At 32.2% G+C, this 20050-nt stretch overlaps 2 protein-coding genes and 1 long non-coding RNA gene across 3 annotated transcripts; 2 read left to right on the top strand and 1 right to left on the bottom strand.

The window, feature by feature from the left end:
* Positions 1 to 1940: 1940 nt before the first annotated feature.
* Positions 1941 to 4350, bottom strand: LOC112418735 (uncharacterized). Its single transcript, XR_003008812.2, has 2 exons — positions 4294 to 4350; positions 1941 to 2228 (listed from the first exon to the last, which is right to left on the bottom strand). It is a non-coding gene; the product is annotated as an uncharacterized lncRNA (long non-coding RNA).
* Positions 4351 to 7793: 3443 nt separating this feature from the next.
* On the top strand, positions 7794 to 11242 carry LOC11419239 (cytochrome P450 71B37). The gene is made up of 2 exons (XM_003589346.4): positions 7794 to 8939; positions 10446 to 11242. The coding sequence occupies exons 1-2, from the start codon at positions 8010 to 8012 to the stop codon at positions 11058 to 11060; spliced, it is 1545 nt and encodes a 514-aa protein (XP_003589394.2). The 5' UTR covers positions 7794 to 8009; the 3' UTR covers positions 11061 to 11242.
* A 3483-nt stretch (positions 11243 to 14725) lies between these two features.
* Positions 14726 to 18290, top strand: LOC11414273 (cytochrome P450 71B37). Its single transcript, XM_003589345.4, has 2 exons — positions 14726 to 15722; positions 17581 to 18290. Exons 1-2 carry the CDS (start codon positions 14793 to 14795, stop codon positions 18193 to 18195), a joined length of 1545 nt encoding a protein of 514 aa, XP_003589393.1. The 5' UTR covers positions 14726 to 14792; the 3' UTR covers positions 18196 to 18290.
* Positions 18291 to 20050: the final 1760 nt, after the last annotated feature.

Genomic DNA, 20050 nt, shown 5'->3' with positions numbered 1-20050 from the left:
TTATATGTTGGTCTATTGATCAATTCATCCATTTTATTAAGAATTAAATACGGTTTTTCTTCTATACATATATAAATTTTTGTTTTTAATTCATATTCAAAAAAAATAATGAAAAATATGACTCACAAATTTTTAGTTGCTAATTGTAGTCCTTTTAACCGCAGAGATATCCTATTCAACAACAAACGTGATTGCTTATCCAGCAACATTTTGCGGTTTCATGCTTTTTTAGTATCGTGATTGCTCGATAATATGAAAGTTCAAGTTTGGTGGTAGGTTAAGACTAAATTCAAAATATTTTCGTATGATTTAAATCGTTGGTGGACCAATCCTCCCTATCATTATTACTCAAAAAAGACAAATTAAAAATGAACGACTATATTATTATATTCACGTATGTAAACACAAGTTAATTACAACATGTGAGTTGTTCAATGAAATGTTTGAGGTAGAATTTTAAGAGCAGTCCAAATAAGGTATAGATGAAAATACATCGTTCAAGATTATCTATTCCTTCTTTGGTGCCTCCTAAGTGCCCCCTTTTATAGTCCTGGATTTGTTGATATAGTCATGGATTTGTTGATTTAATGAGCATTTCTTTGGTCACTCATACCTATTAATTTGTGATCCAGAGCCTCGCATTGGTTGTCTGGTACGAGAATGGTCGCGCTTGATCTAGGCTGCAACTCATCAGTATAGAACGTGTAAAGTTAAGACACGCTTTTCAAAGACAGTGATCGTTTGTACAAGACATGCGAAATCAGAGCATGCATATTCTTGAGTTGGGACCATAAGTTTATCTGCACAACTTACTTTGTGGTGAGCTTAGTATACTTCATATCACTTGAATAATCGAACCAGTGCTGAATGGAGACGAGCTAAGCTCGCATGACTTGAACAGTCAACTAGTGCTGAGTGGAGACGAGCTGAGCTGACATGACTTAAACAGTCAAACTAGTGCTGAGAGGAGATGAGCTAAGTTGGCATGACATGAACAGTCAAGTAAAATATTAAAAGTTACATGGTATGGTTCATCCATAGTCCACCAAGCGTCAAGCATGTTAAGGCGTAGACGTTTGTTCTTTATTCGGTCGACCTATACAGTCCACAGTCCATCAAACGTCAAGTTTGTTAAGGCGTAGACGTTTGTTCTTTATCCGGTCAATCTATACAGTCCACAGTCCCACAAGCGACAAGTTTATTAAGGCGTAGAAGTTTGTTCTTTATTCGGTCGACCTATACGGTCCATATTATTTTCAAAAAAGAAAAATAAATGACTATGTCATTCCCCTGCCTTATCCAACAACAAGAAAAAAAATGTTGGTCATTTCAAATTCTTCAAATGAATTTCCTTCAAAACTAAATTTTTATTTGTATTGAGTGTTAAAAAATTTCATTTTTTTAATTTGGTACAAGTTAAAAAATTTCATTATTAAACATTGCTGGACTATTTTTATGAAATTTCAAAATGTTGAGGACCAATTCAATATATTAAAACTAGTGTCCAATTTTCAATTTTTTTTTTTGGAATTTTACGGGGATTCATTGAAAATATTTTTAAATTTATAGGCACAAATTTGTAAAATTGGAAATAATAACGACTAGTTTGTGATTCATGTTGTATAAAATAAGTAACAAATTTCAGATTATTAGTTCTTAGATGGTGATATTTGAAATTCTCTATACATTGAGTGCAAATAATGTCACTGAGACACAAGTAATCAGTTAAGTCATCATTTCCCCCTCATATTTCTTGGCACATAAGAATAGTCGTACCCATACATTTTGTTTTGTCTTTCTTGCCAATTTATCCTCAAACCAAATTAGAGAAATTTGATTCTTTTTCATCTTATCTCTCCTATCTTTTTTTAAGAAGTTAAAATAAATTATATACCATAAAAGGGCCTTCCGAACGCAAGATGCGCCAAAGAGGAAACACCTTAGTCAAAACAAGGTAAGTACAATAATTACAATAATTACAAGGCTAATGTCGGTATCCATAAAACGTAAACAACAATCACCAGATCTTAGCCAATGCCTATAATGGTGAACGGATTAAGCCACCAACCGCGGTAATTAAAAGCAAGAGAGATAAATTTCACCCTCAACCACCTGTAAGTTACCGCCTTAATCTTGTCCACAACTTGTAAAATGGAGCAATCTTTTGCATTGAATATTCTATTATTTCGTTCTTTCCATATTGCCCACGCAGTTGCAAACCATATAACCTGTAAAATCGATCTCCGTGACCTCGCAGTGTAACGCTCCTATTTCTATTTAAGCAATTAAACATGCGAATAATACATTTATTCAAGAAATAGATATTACGTCTCATTCAAAATTCAAAACTGATAGACATGTATGTAAATCTCAACAGTTACAGCGGAATACAAATCAGAGTGATCAAATATATACATGCCATGAGCAAATAAATCATGTCTCAAAGATAAATCTCAAAACCCAAACATACGGGTAATCATCAACAAAATCATAATCCAACGGAAAATACAAACAACCTAATCTAGACCGACACGATAAGCCTAGATCAGAGCCGACACGACCCGATATCGGAGAAAGCTCCCGATATCCCACGCAAAGACTCACCGAGCACTACTCCTACACAACGTCTACTCACCCATACAGGCAAGTAGGCGGTTAAAACCACTGGGGGTAAGCATTACATTATCATAATCCAGATAATAATCAATTCAATAATATCATGTACTTGAATAATAATAGTCATGCATAAATACTTATATCACAACTTGATAGTTTGTATCCACATATATCAATCACATGAATAATTGTCCAATCATAAATATTCATTCACAACATCAATCATATACAATCATTATCAACATTCATTCATATCGATTCATCACCAATCACATAATTCACATAAGACTCATGCTATGATATGCACTTATGGACACATAAATGCATGCGGTACCAAATCTCAACAAGGTCGTCACCTTTCGATGCCACTTGCACATCGAATGTAAGGACTCACACCTGCCTTACAATAATCTCGAAGTAAAAGAGTCATCCGCAACAACGACTATGATGCATGGACATGTATAAGGACTCGATAATGCGACAACAATTCACAATCTCAACTCAATATATAGGACAACACCCAATTATATTGATGATCTCCACAACATTGTATTATCAAGAAAACATACCCACACAAATAAATCATAGTATTCATCATCACACATCAACATGATTATCAATAATCAACAATGTTATTCAACATCAACTATCACATATAGTTCACCAATTCAAGCATTCTCACATTCCAAGTAAGATAGCAAAATACATCTCATGATAATCATCACATCCCAATTACATATTTACATACTCAATTATTCACTCTAAATACTTCATTAAGCCCCAAAATCAAGTTTGGAAAAGTTTCACGGCTCATAGAAAAAGTTATGATAAGTTTTCACAAAAATCCACATGACCCATGTGTAGTAATTTAATCATATCTCAAGTTCTAAAAATCATTTGGACGTCAAACCAAAACCAAAAGATATCTAACATAATTGTCTACAACTTTCATGTTTACCAAAAAGTCCAAATCAAAATAGAAATATGCGAAAACGATGCAAGAGCGCGAAACAGGGGAAACTGTCACTGGGCTGCTCGCCTCGCGAGTAAGGTTACTCGCCATGGCGAGCAATTCCAGTGGCTACTCGCCACCAACTCGCCTCCAGCTCGCCTCGCGAGTGATGACAGTTTGCAGAAAATTCTGTTTTCGTGAAAAATCCATTTTCACCCCAAAATCCCAATTTTTGACCTCCCAATACCCAAATTGATTCCAAAGGTTTACCCAAATGTTTTTAGACATAAAGAGATACTCAAATCCATATACAAACTTGAATTAAACATCATTTTAAACAAAATCACCATTTGACCCATTTTCTCAAAACAACAACAACATCTCATTTTTCATCATCAATCCATAATTAAGTACACCCAAGTTATAATTCACTCACAACAACATGTTTTGTCAACAACAACATCCATTGAAACTTGTTTCTCACCTCAATTCAACACAACTTATCACAAATCATTAATTAGGCAAAATTTCACAACTTGACATTTATACATACATTGAACCATGTAATTTCATCCACAAACATACCATAATCATCAATTCAAGTATAAGAAACAGCAACATAACAAGAGCACGAATTTGACATGAATTGTTCATCAACCCATTTTCATACAACATGAAAAGATGTAAAATTTGAAATTGATTATGATAATAACTAACCCCCTTACCTTAGAAGAAGATTAACCCAAACTCTTGCTTCAATTTAGCTCCTAAGCTTACCCAATTGGATTCTTCAAGTTCTTCTCTCCAAAACCCTTTTGCTCTTCTCTTCACCTCTTTCTCTCTCTACCTCTCTCTAGAAATGTTTGTGAAATGAATGAATTGGTTCTTCTAACACAACCTAGTGTTATCTCCACTAATGGGCTTAACTTAGTTTCTAGTGGGCTCAACCCATTTCTATTCAAATCAAAAATATTACTACACTCCAAACGATATTTTAATTAATAACGGTAAAATGTAATCAACGGTCACTAACGGTAAAAACTAATCACTACACTAGTAACTTAGTAAAATAAGGGTTCTCACTAATTATTAAAATAATTCTCACAAAAATTACCATTTTACCCTTACCCGTCAAATGACTAAAATACCCTTCTAATACGGTAATCCACGTAAATGCACCCGATGACAATTAAATACACACAAGCACAAATAATCACACACAAACACATAATAAAAGTAATTAAAATAAATCGAGCTAAAAAATCGGCTGTTACACGCAGCGCCACCTAAAAAACTGAATTGATAAAAATGACATGTTGCCTCCATAGGTAAAACCGCAACTACACCAAGCCACCGCAAAATGTGGTTCCAAACCAAACCAAAAAAATTACAATGTAAAAATAAATGAGATGTTGTTTCAGACAACCCGCATCCTCCAGCACAAATTTGAGTATCAGAAGCTAGAACGTTACGGCGATACAAGTTGTCCTTGGTAGGAAGGCGATCTCGAAACAAGCGCCAAGCGAACAACACCACCTTCAAAGGAACATCCTTATGCCAAAGAGAAGGTACAGGCGCCGCGTCATTAACAGAAACCTGATCATTCAAAAAATTGTATGCACTACGGACAGTATAAATATTAGTAGGTTCCAAACTCCAATTCCATCTATCCTCCCTAAGACCCTGTAAAGTTACGCTTTGGAGTAAATGCGTAAGCTCCCCTACATCCTCCTCCTTCCAAGAAAACAACCTACGCCTCCAAACCCACGCCTCCTCTTCTACCCCCCACCCTAAAGTACTCATAACGTACACCGACTCCCCCTTCAACATAGACAAGTTATATATACAACCTGTTAAATCTATCCCTTAACGACATGTCTCTCCTATCTTTCATATTTACCAAACATATCAATAAATTTAACATATTATAATTGGTCTATTGATCAATTCACTAACGATTAAATATGGTTTTCCTTTTTTCCCAAAATAAATAAATATGGTTTTCCTTCTATACATATACAAACATTTACTTTTAATTCATACAACAAAAAAAATCAAATTTTTGGTTACTACATACTTCCATATTGCATGGTTTGACATCTTAATAAATCATTAACTTGATAATTTAACAAATTAATCTTTATTAGTTCATCCAAAACTCAGATGAAAGATTGTGAAGCATTTTTATAGTAGACCACACAAAAGTTAAAATGCTTTTAACAAAAGATCGTCAAGGAGAGAAGCCGTGGGGAATTTGAGTTTGTATTGTTTAATCAAAGTCAGAGCAGGAGGAGGAAAGAGAAGTATTGTTTATCTATTTCATGGATAAGGGACCACTTTAATTAATGCAGATATTATATATTATAGGGTTTGATTGTTTGACTGGTTTGAGGAATGGGTTGAATGAGTTGGAGATCTTTGTTTAAAATTGGACAAACGAGAAAAAATATAAACCAAACAACTAATTATTAATATTATCGAGTTTGGTAACGCAAGTTTATGATCTAAATAGGGGTATTAAGATGTTGGAAGGTCTTTGATGTGTGCCAAAAAAATTATTAATATTGAATTTTTAAAAAGGAAAAAATAGGAATTTATTAAAAATTATTGATAGCGATCCCAACTTTATATTTTTGTGCCAATACACTCTAATAAGAGTGGGTGATGTCAAACAAAATTGTGTGAAAGAGACATTAACGTTAGTTTAACGTTGCAGGTTACGTTACGTTAGATACGCACAATTGCATTTAGATTTTTGTGTGTTGTGGAATGATTCTGACATAAAAAACAAAGTTCAATAGATTCGAAAACACTTTGTGTTTGAATGAATATGGCAATATCTTCATGGTAAATAAAATTGATTTTGTAATAGGTAGAATTTAAAACTATTATTAATTGTTGAATTTAATTTAATAAAATCATTAATCGACTTTTAAAATATATGACACTTTTTTTAGGTCCGATAATTGGTTGGGTGATGTTCCGTTAAAAATTCAGTTTAGTTGTCTTTTTGATTTAGCTGTTAATAAGGAGTGTTCGGTGGAGGATATGGTGAGAGCGGGGTGGGCCGCTGGTGGAGGTGGTTGGGTGTGGAGGCATCGTTTATTTGCTTGGGAGGAGGATGGAGTGAGGGATTGTGTCAATTTGTTACGTAACATTGTTTTGCAGGATAATATTCATGACCAGTGGAGGTGGTTACTTGATCCTATTCATGGTTATACGGTTAAGGGGACTTATTGTTTCTTAACCATTATGGAGGTTCAGGTAACTGGTGATGCAGCTCTTGATGTGTGGCATAATTGTGTTCCTTCCAAGGTGTCTGTATTTGCTTGGCGTCTTCTTCAAGATAGAGTTGCTACTCCCGCAAATTTGGTGCGTCGTCGTATGTTACAAGTTGCTGATATTTTGTGTGTTGGTGGATGTGGCTATCCTGAGACAGCGGATCATCTTTTTGTTCAGTGTACTTCCTTTGGGAAGGTCTGGTATCTTGTGTGTCATTGGCTTGGTATCCCTTGCGTTTTTCAGGGTTCGGTAAAACAACACTTTTTTCAGTTTAGTCAGATGGCAGGGATGACGCGTGCTTCTCATGATTTTTTGAAGGTTATTTGGTTGGCTTGTGTTTGGGCAATCTGGAAGGAGAGAAATAACTGTGTCTTCAATAATTTGGTTAGCAATCCTCTTAACATTGTTCAAAAAGTGAAGCTGTTGTCTTTTCTTTGGCTTTCGTCCAATGTGGCTAGTTTTCCGTTTGGTTTTCATGATTGGCGGCGATATCCACGGTTTTGTATGGGTATCATGTAATCTCTTTTAACTTTCAACTTTTTTGGCATCGGTTCTAGGTGCTTTTGTTTGTAACAGACGTTGGGTGTTTTCTCACTTTAGCACACCTTGTGCGGGGTGAATCACCTTTCTTTTGAGCAATATATCCCATTTTGATTTGTTCAAAAAAAATATATTATCAAGCACAAATCATTTTTTAAAACTATTTATTCAAAATTCATTTTTTTAACCACAAATCATGGTTTTTGTGATTCCACAATAAGATGCGTTAAAATGTGTTAAAAGATATACGTGATTTCATAGATATTAATATATAAGATGTTGAATTTGTCTTGATGGAAATTTGCAAAATATCAACTTTTGCATACTTTTGCTAATGAATAATAAATGTTAAAATTGTACATTTACCTGAATGAAACAGTCAATGGGTATCGGTCAATGTGGTTGTCGAATATCCACATAGCTTAGCTCACCGGACGCAACTCTTGATTGATGTGTCTCGGGTTGCAAGTTCAAATTTAATTGATGAGATTCGAAGATGTTTTTCTTTTACATAAAACACCTCATTTTCATATTTGTTTTAAGCCTCGGAATAAGTTGCGTTGATTTTGACTAACACTATTAATTTTGAATATACAAATGTAATTTGTAAGATTTCATCATGGGGTTTCTTGTGCTTCTTTCTCTCTTGCCAATCTTAATTCTATTCATTATACACATCTACAAAATAAGGAGTACTAGTAGAGCATCATCAACTCCACCAGGTCCAAAACCACTTCCTCTAATTGGAAATCTACACCAGCTTGACCCTTCATCCCCACATCACTCCTTATGGAAACTTTCCAAACACTATGGACCTATCATGTCTTTGCAACTTGGTTACATACCAACCTTAATTGTTTCCTCAGCAAAAATGGCAGAACAAGTGTTGAAAACCCATGACCTTAAATTTGCAAGTAGACCATCTTTCCTAGGACTAAGAAAATTGTCTTACAATGGTTTAGATCTTGCTTTTGCACCTTATAGTCCTTATTGGAGAGAGATGAGAAAACTTTGTGTTCAACATCTCTTTAGCTCTCAACGTGTCCATTCTTTTAGGCCCGTTAGAGAAAATGAAGTGGCCCAATTGATTCAAAAGTTGTCGCAATATGGTGGTGATGAAAAAGGTGCGAACTTGAGTGAAATATTGATGTCTCTCACAAATACAATTATATGTAAGATAGCTTTTGGAAAAACATATGTTTGTGATTATGAAGAAGAAGTTGAATTGGGAAGTGGACAAAAGAGAAGTAGATTGCAAGTTTTGCTTAATGAAGCTCAAGCTTTGTTGGCTGAATTTTACTTTTCAGATAATTTTCCATTGTTGGGTTGGATTGATAGAGTCAAAGGAACTCTTGGGAGGCTTGATAAAACATTCAAGGAGTTGGATTTGATATACCAAAGAGTTATTGATGACCACATGGATAATTCAGCAAGGCCTAAAACTAAGGAACAAGAAGTAGATGATATTATTGATATCTTATTGCAGATGATGAATGATCACTCACTCTCTTTTGATCTCACTCTTGACCACATCAAAGCTGTGCTTATGGTATTGACTCATCCTTATTGGTATTTTTGTTCCTAAATTTTTTAACTAAATCATCCATGAAATTTAGGTTTTTTTAACCCTCCTTTGATTTCTTGCACAAGGATGAACGACATGTTTCAAAAATAGAATACTTCAAAAATAGTTGATTAGCTTATTAGTATTATGTTTTGGTAAATTCTTAGGTGGTTGGCTATCGATACCAAGTGATAGAAATTTAGCAAGTGTACTAAAAACTATCAAAGTAATATAATAAAGTTTGTTTCTACAAGGACCGTGTTAATCTCAATTAAACAATAGTGTTATGAAATAGGATGTGTAAATTTATTTTAGTACCCGAGGTGGTAGGTTTGTTGTGCATAAAAAGTAAATATCAGAAAATAAAGTTGTTTAGAAAAGATAGAGAGAGATTAGACTAGGTCTTTCGAATTCTCTAAATTCCCATAATTGGTACACTGCACCTACTTCCTATGAATATTTCTCTAGTTTCACGATGATTAACTAAAATAACCCTAATCAATACCTTGACTTAGGACCCTCTTCTCAGATTACAGTCCATAATTCCTTAGGTGATCTAATATTCTTTGAAGGTTTTAAGAACGTTAACCTCTTATTACAAATAAACGATTATCTATTCCTAGACTGACCCTGTTTATTTGAACAATTCAATCAGGTCTAAGTTGAAAGTTATGATCAATAGTCATTCATTCTCACGAATTCATGTATATATGTGATCAGCATATAAAAAGCACTAAGAACAATTGAATTGAATAAAACTAGATTGATATTCATAAGAAATAGAGTTTCACATCAACATGTTTAAATTAGGGTTACATCAGAATCATCTCACACCTAATCTCTAAGAGATTTAACTACTCATAATTGAGTTTACAAATAGCATAATCAATGAAAGAATTAAAACATACATAAACTAGTAAAGAACGAAGGAAATCGCCCCTTTCTTCAGTCTTCAGGTCTGCAAATTGCACTTTCTCTCTCCATAATTCGCAACCCTTATTTTCTGCACTAGCTTAAGCTTGAATAGGCACAAGGACGTGCCTAATCGTGTCCCGATTCCTTCTTACTAAGCCCATGGGTCAGATTTTTACTCTTCAAATCGTGACATGTTTATGCTATCTTGTCCCGATTCCAGCAATGTCGAATGCACCTCATTCTGTGCTCTAAATCGTGACGCGTTTTTCAGCAACCGTGTCACGATTTCACTTTCATCACTTTCTTCAGTTTTTCTTGTTGTTTAAGCTTACTTGTGAACTCAAAATATCATGCCTTTACACTAAAAATTATGTAATGACAAAGTGTCATCACCAAGCAAAACTATCTTTATATGCTTTGTTGTATATTTGTAATACTCAATTAGAAAATAATTGAAAAATTTATGGATAATTTTAATTCATCCTTCTTCATCTTCTATTTCATTAAACAAGATAATATTGTGATTAATATTTAAGTTTATGTGGTTAATTAACGACATGCATATTATATATGCAGAACATTTTTATAGCAGGAACAGACACAAGTTCAGCAATAGTGGTTTGGGCTATGACAACATTGATGAACAATCCTAGAGTGATGAACAAGGTTCAAATGGAAATCAGAAACTTATATGAAGACAAATATTTTATAAATGAAGATGATATTGAAAAGCTACCTTATCTTAAAGCAGTGGTGAAAGAGACAATGAGATTATTTCCACCATCACCATTACTAGTACCAAGAGAAACAATAGAAAATTGTAACATAGATGGTTATGAGATTAAACCAAAAACTTTAGTGTATGTTAATGCATGGGCCATAGGAAGGGATCCTGAGAATTGGAAAGACCCTGAAGAGTTTTATCCTGAAAGGTTCATTATGAGTTCAGTGGACTTTAAAGGGAAAAATTTTGAGCTAATTCCATTTGGAAGTGGAAGAAGAATGTGTCCTGCAATGAACATGGGAGTGGTCACTGTTGAGCTTACACTTGCTAATCTTCTTCACTCTTTTGATTGGAAGTTGCCTCATGGTTTTGACAAGGAACAAGTGTTGGATACAAAAGTGAAACCAGGAATAACTATGCATAAGAAAATTGATCTTTGCCTTTTTCCTAGGAAAAGAAAACCATAGGATATATGTACTATTGACAATTAGTTATGTTATTTGCATGCCTCAAAGTTTGTATTATTTCTAGATCAATTGATAATGGTTTCATTTGTAATTTGGGAAGTGATTAAAAGAGACTTGTAATATGTTTTCATCTTATAATGTTAACTTGTATTTGGGGGAGTTATGTACCCATTGTGATTTTATCCGACTCAAGAGTTTACTATCTACAATTGTACACGAGCTGCGGAAGATATCTGTTTCGCATACAAAAAATGCTTACTTATATTCTTCTTAGGATCATCATTGATCTCTTGGCGTGCTAAGAAACATCAAACTATATCTCTCTTTTCTTCGGAAGCAAAATATAGAGCATTATCATTAGTCACATGTGAGCTACAATGACTTTTATACTTGTTGCATGATTTGATGTTGCTTGTGCACGACCACCGGTTCTCTATTGTGAAAGTCAGAGTGCAATACATATAGCTTCAAATTCAGTGTTCCATGAAAGAACTGAGCATTTAAAAATCGATTGTCGCTTGGTTAGCATAAATATTCAAAAAAGAATACTTTGATTACTACCAATCTCAACAAATGAGAAAATTGCACGTTTCCTCACTAAACAGCTAGCATCACCCAAGTTTCATTCTTTTGTGTCCAAGTTGGGCATGATAAACATCTATCATGCTCCAGCTTGTGCGAGAATATTGAAAGACATAAAACTGAAGAACAAAAAAAAAATCTCCTTTCATTAAGATTACTTGCGTAGAAAGTAACTACACTAACTACCATTAAGATTATTTACGCAGAAAGTTAATTTAAAGTTGTGAGTTACATTACGTGTAAAAAAATGTTCTAAGGTGTATAAAGAGTGATCCAAACATACAATAAGTGATATATATATATATATATATATATATATATATAGGGTGAGATAAGTGACTACCACATAAGATTTTTTCCACACAAGTCATTTTCTCTCATATTTCGTCACGGGAGGGAAGATTATAAGAATAGTGGTACCCATTTTTTTTTTGTCTCTCTTATCCAGTTATCCTCGAATCAAATTAGAAAAACTTTATTCTTTTGCATCTTATCTATCCTCTCTTTCATCTATACCAAATATATGAATAAATTTAAGATATTATATTTGGTATATTGATCAATTCATCCATTTTATTAAGGATTAAATATTGTTTTCCTTGTACCAAAAAAATAATTTGTTTTCCATCAATACATATATACAAACGTTTTTTTTAAGTTAAATTAGTCCACCAAAATTAACATTAGGAGAATTGAACTGTGACTTTGTGAAGAACGTTATCCAGATTCTCAAGCCAACACCACCATATATATATATAAACATTTGTTTTTAATTCATACAATAAAATTCAAAGATCTTTCACCAAAAAAAAAAAATTCAAATTCAAATTTTTTTTCTCGCAAATTTTGATATTGTATGGTTTGGAATTTAATATATCTTTAATAATGATTTAATCTTTATTAGTTAATCGAAAACCCAAATTAAAGATCGTGAAGCATTTTTATAGTAGACTGCACAAAAGTTAAAATGATTTTAACGAAAAGATCGTCAAGGAGATTGAATCCAAAAATAAAATCGTCGTCGTCGTCGGAGGAAAGAGTTATAGTATTTATTTATTTATTTGTTTTAAATAGGAAGAAATTAATATATTGTTTATTTGTTCACGTAGAATTTGGATATATGAGCTATGAATATTATTAGGTTTGATAGTTTGTCTCATTTGAGATTTTCTTTTGTCAAGTCATCTAGCAGTTAGAAATTCAACTTTAAGATGAATAAGTGAGATGTTTGGGGTTCGAACCTTTACTCTGCAAAAATATTATGTACTGTCATTGTCAACTAAGTTAAGCTCACGGGTACGCTTGATTTAAGGTTTATAAAGGTGAAAATTTATTAACCTAACAAATAATTATATTATTGACTATTTCTAAAAAATGATTTTTTTTTTTTTAAGTAATTTGTTCTGGGTACAATTTTTGAAGGAATTTCTAAACGAGTGTGTCATTGGTATTTTTGGTTTCCATTATCGCACAAATAATTATACACTCACGATTACATTTAGATTTTTGTGCGTTATAAAATGATTCCGACAGAAAAAACAAAGTTCAATAGACTTGAAAACACTTCTTGTGTTTGAATAAATGGCAAAATCTTATTGATAAATAAAATTGATTTTGAGTAGACTTGATTTTTTATGGATGTGAAAATTCTTAATCGTTGAATTTAATAAAATCATGAATTAAAACTATTTTTTCCAAATTTATTTTTTTTAACTTTCTTATGTGATTCTACAACGAGACGCACTAACACACGTGAAAAAACATATGAATATGCACCGGTTAAAATTAAGATGAATCCAAACATAAGGTGATCTAAACCTTTTAATTTAGGTGGCATTTACTATGCACACTGCACAAATTTGTGCATGATTCACAAAGATTGTCATGAATCAATACCAGCCATTGATATATATTAAATCTAATTAGACGGTCAGGATGTTTGACTGGCAACCTGCTAGATTCTTTTTCCTTTAAACACAGAAACCGAGACATTACCCCACAATAACATTAATTTATAATATTTTTGTTGGGTTCTAATGTTAGAATGTGTGCCGATGTTTTGCCCAGAAACATTTTCATTAACTTAGTTTACTTTTTCATCTTCATGAAGATGAACTTGTTGCCCAGAAACACAAACATTTTATTCAAAAAATTAAAACCCATAAATCATACAAAGAAAAAACTTCAAACCTTTGTCCAAATCCAAAACATATTTAAAATAAAAATAAAAAAAGAATATAGTTTGTTAAGTTCACACACAGAATTAATCGATTGATTATGATTGAAGCAAAATCAATGGATCTTTTGAAGCTTCTTGATGATGCGTTTAGCAACTTCAATTGGTTTTGAGTTTTGAGAATTAGATCTGCGCGATATTTATACGATGACGCTACCGGCAGAACGGCGCATTGAAGTTGTTAAGAGTACGACATATTCATGACGAATTTGCGGCTATTGAGTATTATTGAAGTAGAAAATCTCGTAGAGCTTTGGCCTTTGAGTGTTACTGAATATAAAGCTTGAAACTCCAGCAGAAAATTTTGGGTGAATTTCATAGAGTTTTGTTTCAAACCTAGCTTTGAGTGTATAGCTGAAAATAGATCCAGATAAGAAAATTTCATAGAACTTGAATCTTGCATTGTTGAGTGAAACAAATGAATTGAAAGGAGGTGTATTTCTCTTTCACCACAAACGAGAGGTGAGTTAGCAGCTAACCATTATTTGCAATTAAAATATTTTTTAAATTTTTTTGTTTTTTTAATTCAGCAGGTTTCTAACAGACTGGCATCAATACATAAATTTGTGCATGGTGCACAAATTTGTGTAGTGTGCATAGTAAATACCACCTTTAATTTAGGCCTAAAAAAAGAATATTTTTCTGAAGGTCTTTAGCCTCAAAACAGAAAAGCACTATTAAATTGATACTTTACTTGATATCCACGTAGCTTAGCTTATTAGGTGCGGCTGTTGATTGATGTAGCTTGGAGTTGCAATTTCAAATTTAATTGATGACATTTAATGTATTTTTTTCCATATAAAATACCTCATTTTCATGTTCGTTTTAAGCCTCTAAATACGTTGTGCTTACTATGACTAACATATTATTAATTTTGAAGATACAAATATATATCCAATTTGTAAGGTTTCATCATGGAAGTTCTATTCCTTGTTTATCTATTACCAATCCTTATTATATTAATTATCCACATACACAAAACAAAGAGTACTAGAAGAGCATCATCAACTCCACCAGGTCCAAAACCATTTCCTCTAATTGGAAATCTACACCAACTTGACCCTTCATCCCCACATCACTCCCTATGGCAACTTTCCAAACACTATGGACCTATCATGTCTTTGAAACTTGGTTACATACCAACCTTAGTTGTTTCCTCAGCAAAAATGGCAGAACAAGTGTTGAAAACTCACGACCTTAAATTTGCAAGTAGACCATCTTTTCTTGGATTTAGAAAATTGTCTTACAATGGTTTAGATCTGGCTTGTGCACCTTATAGTCCTTATTGGAGAGAGATGAGAAAACTTTGTGTTCATCACCTCTTTAGCTCTCAACGTGCCCATTCTTTTAGGCCCGTTAGAGAAAATGAAGTGGCCCAATTGATTCAAAAGTTGTCGCAATATGGTGGTGATGAAAAAGGTGCGAACTTGAGTGAAATATTGATGTCTCTCACAAATACAATTATATGTAAGATAGCTTTTGGGAAAACATATGTTTGTGATTATGAAGAAGGAGTTGAATTGGGAAGTGGACAAAGGAGAAGTAGATTGCAAGTTTTGCTTAATGAAGCTCAAGCTTTGTTGGCTGAATTTTACTTTTCAGATAATTTTCCATTGTTTGGTTGGATTGATAGAGTCAAAGGAACACTTGGGAGGCTTGATAAAACGTTCAAGGAGTTGGATTTGATATACCAAAGAGTTATTGATGACCACATGGATTATTCAGCAAGGCCTAAAACTAAGGAACAAGAAGTAGATGATATTATTGATATCTTATTACAAATGATGAATGATCATTCACTCTCTTTTGATCTCACTCTCGACCACATCAAAGCTGTGCTTATGGTATGGACTCGTCCTTATTTTATTGAAATCTTCACCTTTGATTCTGTGTTTATTTTTGTTTCCCACAAGTTTGCTCCACCCAAGTTAATCTTGTTCGTTAGCATTAAATATGGACATCGTTCTAAAATTCGAACTTTAGTTTGCCATAACCATTAGACCTAAGTCCGATTGATATCATTTTGCGCTCTTGTAAAGTTAAAGATGAGAATAAGTTAGATCGGCCGACAGAAGTCTAGGGTCTATCTTGCATTAGGCAAAAGAAAAAATTAGAGAAGACTAAGATTTTCTAGAAATTTGATTAGCTAAAAAGGTAGACTAAGGATCATAAAAAAAAAACATTTTAGGCATATCAAACTAACGAGATCATGTATGTTTGAGCATACATGAACTCCATACTAACCTAGTTAAGAAAATGAATGATATTCTTTATTACTAATATTATAATAGATTATGTAATTTGGTTTAAATTTTAATTTTGTTAACATTTTCACTAATATGAGCTTATAAGTCTACATTAGTTTTTCACATATTTAATTGTATTATTGTAAAGTAGAATTGAAATATGATATCATATCATATATAGTCAGATCTCTAAAATGTCATGCTAAATATCAAAATGAAGCTTAATATTAGTGGTATATTAGCTTCTTCTTTTTCTATTTTTTTTTAGAGAAATGGTATATTGGTTTTTTTTTTTTTAAAGAAGGAGTGTTATATTAGCTTCTTAGTCTATATAAAAATATATCATATTACTTATTTAAATACGTTCTTATTAAATAGCTTTTAAGTAGACTATCATATCATATCAAACATTTTAAAAGATCGTATATTAATTAAGTCTATTGCACGTTGTAGGCTAGGTCTAAATCTTGAACCTTTTTGACTAAGTCAAGTTTAAACATCGTAAATTCTAACTTGATCTAGTCTATTGGATCATAAAAAGACATTTTAGGCGTATTAGACTAATCTAGTTAAAAAAAATGAATGAAATACTAATATTATGATAGATTATGTAATTTGGTTTAAATTTTAATTTGTTAATATTTTCAATAATATGAGCTTATAAGTCTACAAAAAAGTCTACATTAGTTTTTAAAAAGGAAATTATATTATTGTAAAGTAGAATTGAAATATGATATCATATATAGTTAAATCCCTCAAATGCCATGCTAAATATCACAATGGAGCTCAATATTAGTGGTATATTAGTTTGTTCTCTTTTTTCTTAGAGACGTGGTATATTAGTTTTTTTTTTTTTTTTAAAAGAGGGGGTGTTATATTAGCTTCTTAGTCTATATAAAAATAGATCATATTACTTACTTAAATACATTCATATTAAATAGTTTTTAAGTAGGCTATGATATCATATCAAGCTTTTAAAAAGATCATATACTAATTAAGCCTATTGCACGTTGTAGGTTAGGTCTAAATCTTGAACCTTTTTGACTAAGTCAAGTTTAGACATAGTAAATTCTAACTCGGTCTAGTCTATTCATAAACCCCTATGTAGGGCCATTAATTTAAGAGATTTGAGAAATAATAATTTGAGTTCTTAGAAGAGATAAGTCATGTCATTGTGACCGTTGGTTCAGTTGACAATGTCGATGTAGTAAGTATGGACACTTTCACTCTTATTGAAATTTAGGACCTCGCATTTGTATGTGTGTGAGTTTCTATTGTTTTGTATGTGGAAAAAATGGGTAGGAAAGATGATGATATAATGAATCACATATACTCAATTTCAATTCATCTTTTATTTTGTTAAATGAGATGATATAATGCATAACGTACCAAAAAACAAGATGACATAAATAAAAGTTTATGCATTTAATTAAACACATGCATATTATGTATGCAGAACATCTTTATTGCAGGAACAGACACAAGTTCAGCAGCAGTGGTTTGGGCTATGACAGCATTGATGAACAATCCAAGAGTGATGAACAAGGTTCAAATGGAAATCAGAAACTTATATGAAGACAAAGATTTTATAAATGAAGATGATATTGAAAAGCTTCCTTATCTTAAATCAGTAGTGAAAGAGACATTAAGATTATTCCCTCCATCACCATTACTATTGCCAAGAGAAACAATAGAAAGTTGTAACATAGATGGTTATGAGATTAAACCAAAAACTCTAGTCTATGTTAATGCATGGGCCATAGCAAGGGATCCTGAGAATTGGAATGACCCTGAAGAGTTTTATCCTGAAAGGTTCATTATAAGTTCAGTGGATTTTAAAGGGAAGAATTTTGAGTTGATTCCATTTGGAAGTGGAAGAAGAATGTGTCCTGCAATGAACATGGGAGTGGTCACTGTTGAGCTTACACTTGCTAATCTTCTTCACTCTTTTGACTGGAAGCTGCCTCATGGTTTTGACAAGGAACAAGTGTTGGATACACAAGTTAAACCAGGAATAACTATGCATAAGAAAATTGATCTTTACCTTGTTCCTAAGAAAAGAAAACCATAGTTTATTGTACTAGTATTGAGTATTGACAATTATTTCTGTTATGAAATAAAGATTTGCTTTAAGTGGAGAAATTTGTGTCATTGAAATCTTTTTCATCTCTATTATGCACAACCAAAATCCACTTTGTACATTATGATCAAATTGGGTCAAACTTTGACCCAATATAGGATGCTATCAAATAGGTCCTTAAAATTGTAAATAATTTAAAAGTATTTGACTCTATTAAATTTTACTCATTTTTGAGTTAGAGGGAACTAAATTAAGAGCAAGTGGTTAAATACTTGGACCAAATTGATAATAAGGGTTTAAAATATAAGGACCTAATTGATAATTTATAATATATAGAAATCAATTTGACTATTTAATAGAGTTGGGGACGTTTTTAAGATATTCATAATTTCATGGATATGTTCGATAGTTTTCTATTAAGCCAATGAATAGTTTGATGGTTTACTCGAAAATATATTATGATATCCATTTATTAAGAAACCAAGTTGAGTTAAGAAAATAAATGGAGGAAACAACCATTTTGATCTCTGATTTAATATCTCATTGTCATTATGGTCATTGACTCAGGATAAAATGTAAAATAGTTTTTGGATGTATACTTCTGTTAACCAATTTAATCCTTGACGTTTAAATTTGACAGTCAAGGATATGTGACATGGATCTAAGGACCAAAATAAAAGTGAACTATTTTTTATTTTTTTTGAAAAAGATAAATTAGTCCACGTAAATTGACACCAGAGATCATCGAAGGAGGAGCATACTCCCAAATTCCAAACCAATACCAAATTAACACACATAATCCCTAAATGAAGAAGCAGAATGGAAAGATAGGTTACAAAAGGAGCATGTGAAACCCAAAGAGAATAACAAAGCAAAGAGATCCAATTACAGAAAAGGAAGAAAGCAAAAGAATATTTCACGGTTCCCATCTTTATTTTTTGTCAAGTAGTTTATTGACTAGAACTCACTGTATATGTATATATATAAAAAAAAAAGGTTTGTTTCGGCTTAAAAAAAATACATTTTATATTAAAAGGATTTAGAGATTTTTTTATAGGTTTTATAAAAATCTGAAGATATTTTTGTTTGTTTACTATCCATAAAAATCACTTTTAAAACTTGCCAAAAAAAAAATCACTTTAAAAAAAATGAGTTTTAACTTGTAAATGTCCTGCCTTCTTGTTTTTGGAAAAAAATAGATTTTGAGAAAAGTTAATCCTAATAACTTTTCAATTTAGAGCTAAAATAATTTTTTCAAAAATCTTAAACAAACACTTAAAAATGACAAAAATGATATTTTTTTTAAAATAGTTTTTCTTAGAAAAAAATCTGAAACAACAAGATCAAAGAAAACACGACATAGAACATAACCAACTACAACTCTACTACCTAAAAAAAACACATTTCCACACTTTGAGTCTGTTCTGTTTCATTTCTCATTCTCTGCACAATTTCAAAATCTCAGAAAATCAAAATCATGACCAGACCATGTCTCTTAATTAGCTCCAAGTTTGAGTAAAAATAATGGACAACATTAAGTAACAAAAGATGGTGGGAATTCAGAATTTAGAGATTTATTTGTGTTAATTTCAAACAGTTTATTTTCATTTTGGTCTCCAGATCCATGTTACACATCCTTGTCAGCATTTAACGGCCAATTTTAACGTCAATGATTAAACTGGCTAATGGATATAAACATTGAGGGACTATTTTACATTGTATCTGAGTCGACTATTAACAGTGAGGTGCAAGGTGAAAGACCAAAATGGTTGTTTACCCGAAACTGAATTGACTCGTTTTGAAATTATCAAATTGATCAATTTTAAGTTAAAGAAAACTTAACTTT

Source organism: Medicago truncatula, chromosome 1 (genome assembly GCF_003473485.1).
Source record: "Medicago truncatula cultivar Jemalong A17 chromosome 1, MtrunA17r5.0-ANR, whole genome shotgun sequence".
NCBI classification, from domain to species: domain Eukaryota; kingdom Viridiplantae; phylum Streptophyta; class Magnoliopsida; order Fabales; family Fabaceae; genus Medicago; species Medicago truncatula.
This window is presented reverse-complemented; position numbering and strand designations above follow the sequence as displayed.

Bases quoted from the DNA above. Each gene is read 5' to 3' on its own strand.
- LOC11419239 (XM_003589346.4), top strand. From the start codon at position 8,010: ATGGGGTTTCTTGTGCTTCTTTCTCTCTTGCCAATCTTAATTCTATTC. The intron at 8,940-10,445 runs GTATTGACTCAT...TTATATATGCAG, and splicing joins ACATCAAAGCTGTGCTTATG to AACATTTTTATAGCAGGAAC.
- LOC11414273 (XM_003589345.4), top strand. From the start codon at position 14,793: ATGGAAGTTCTATTCCTTGTTTATCTATTACCAATCCTTATTATATTA. The intron at 15,723-17,580 runs GTATGGACTCGT...TTATGTATGCAG, and splicing joins ACATCAAAGCTGTGCTTATG to AACATCTTTATTGCAGGAAC.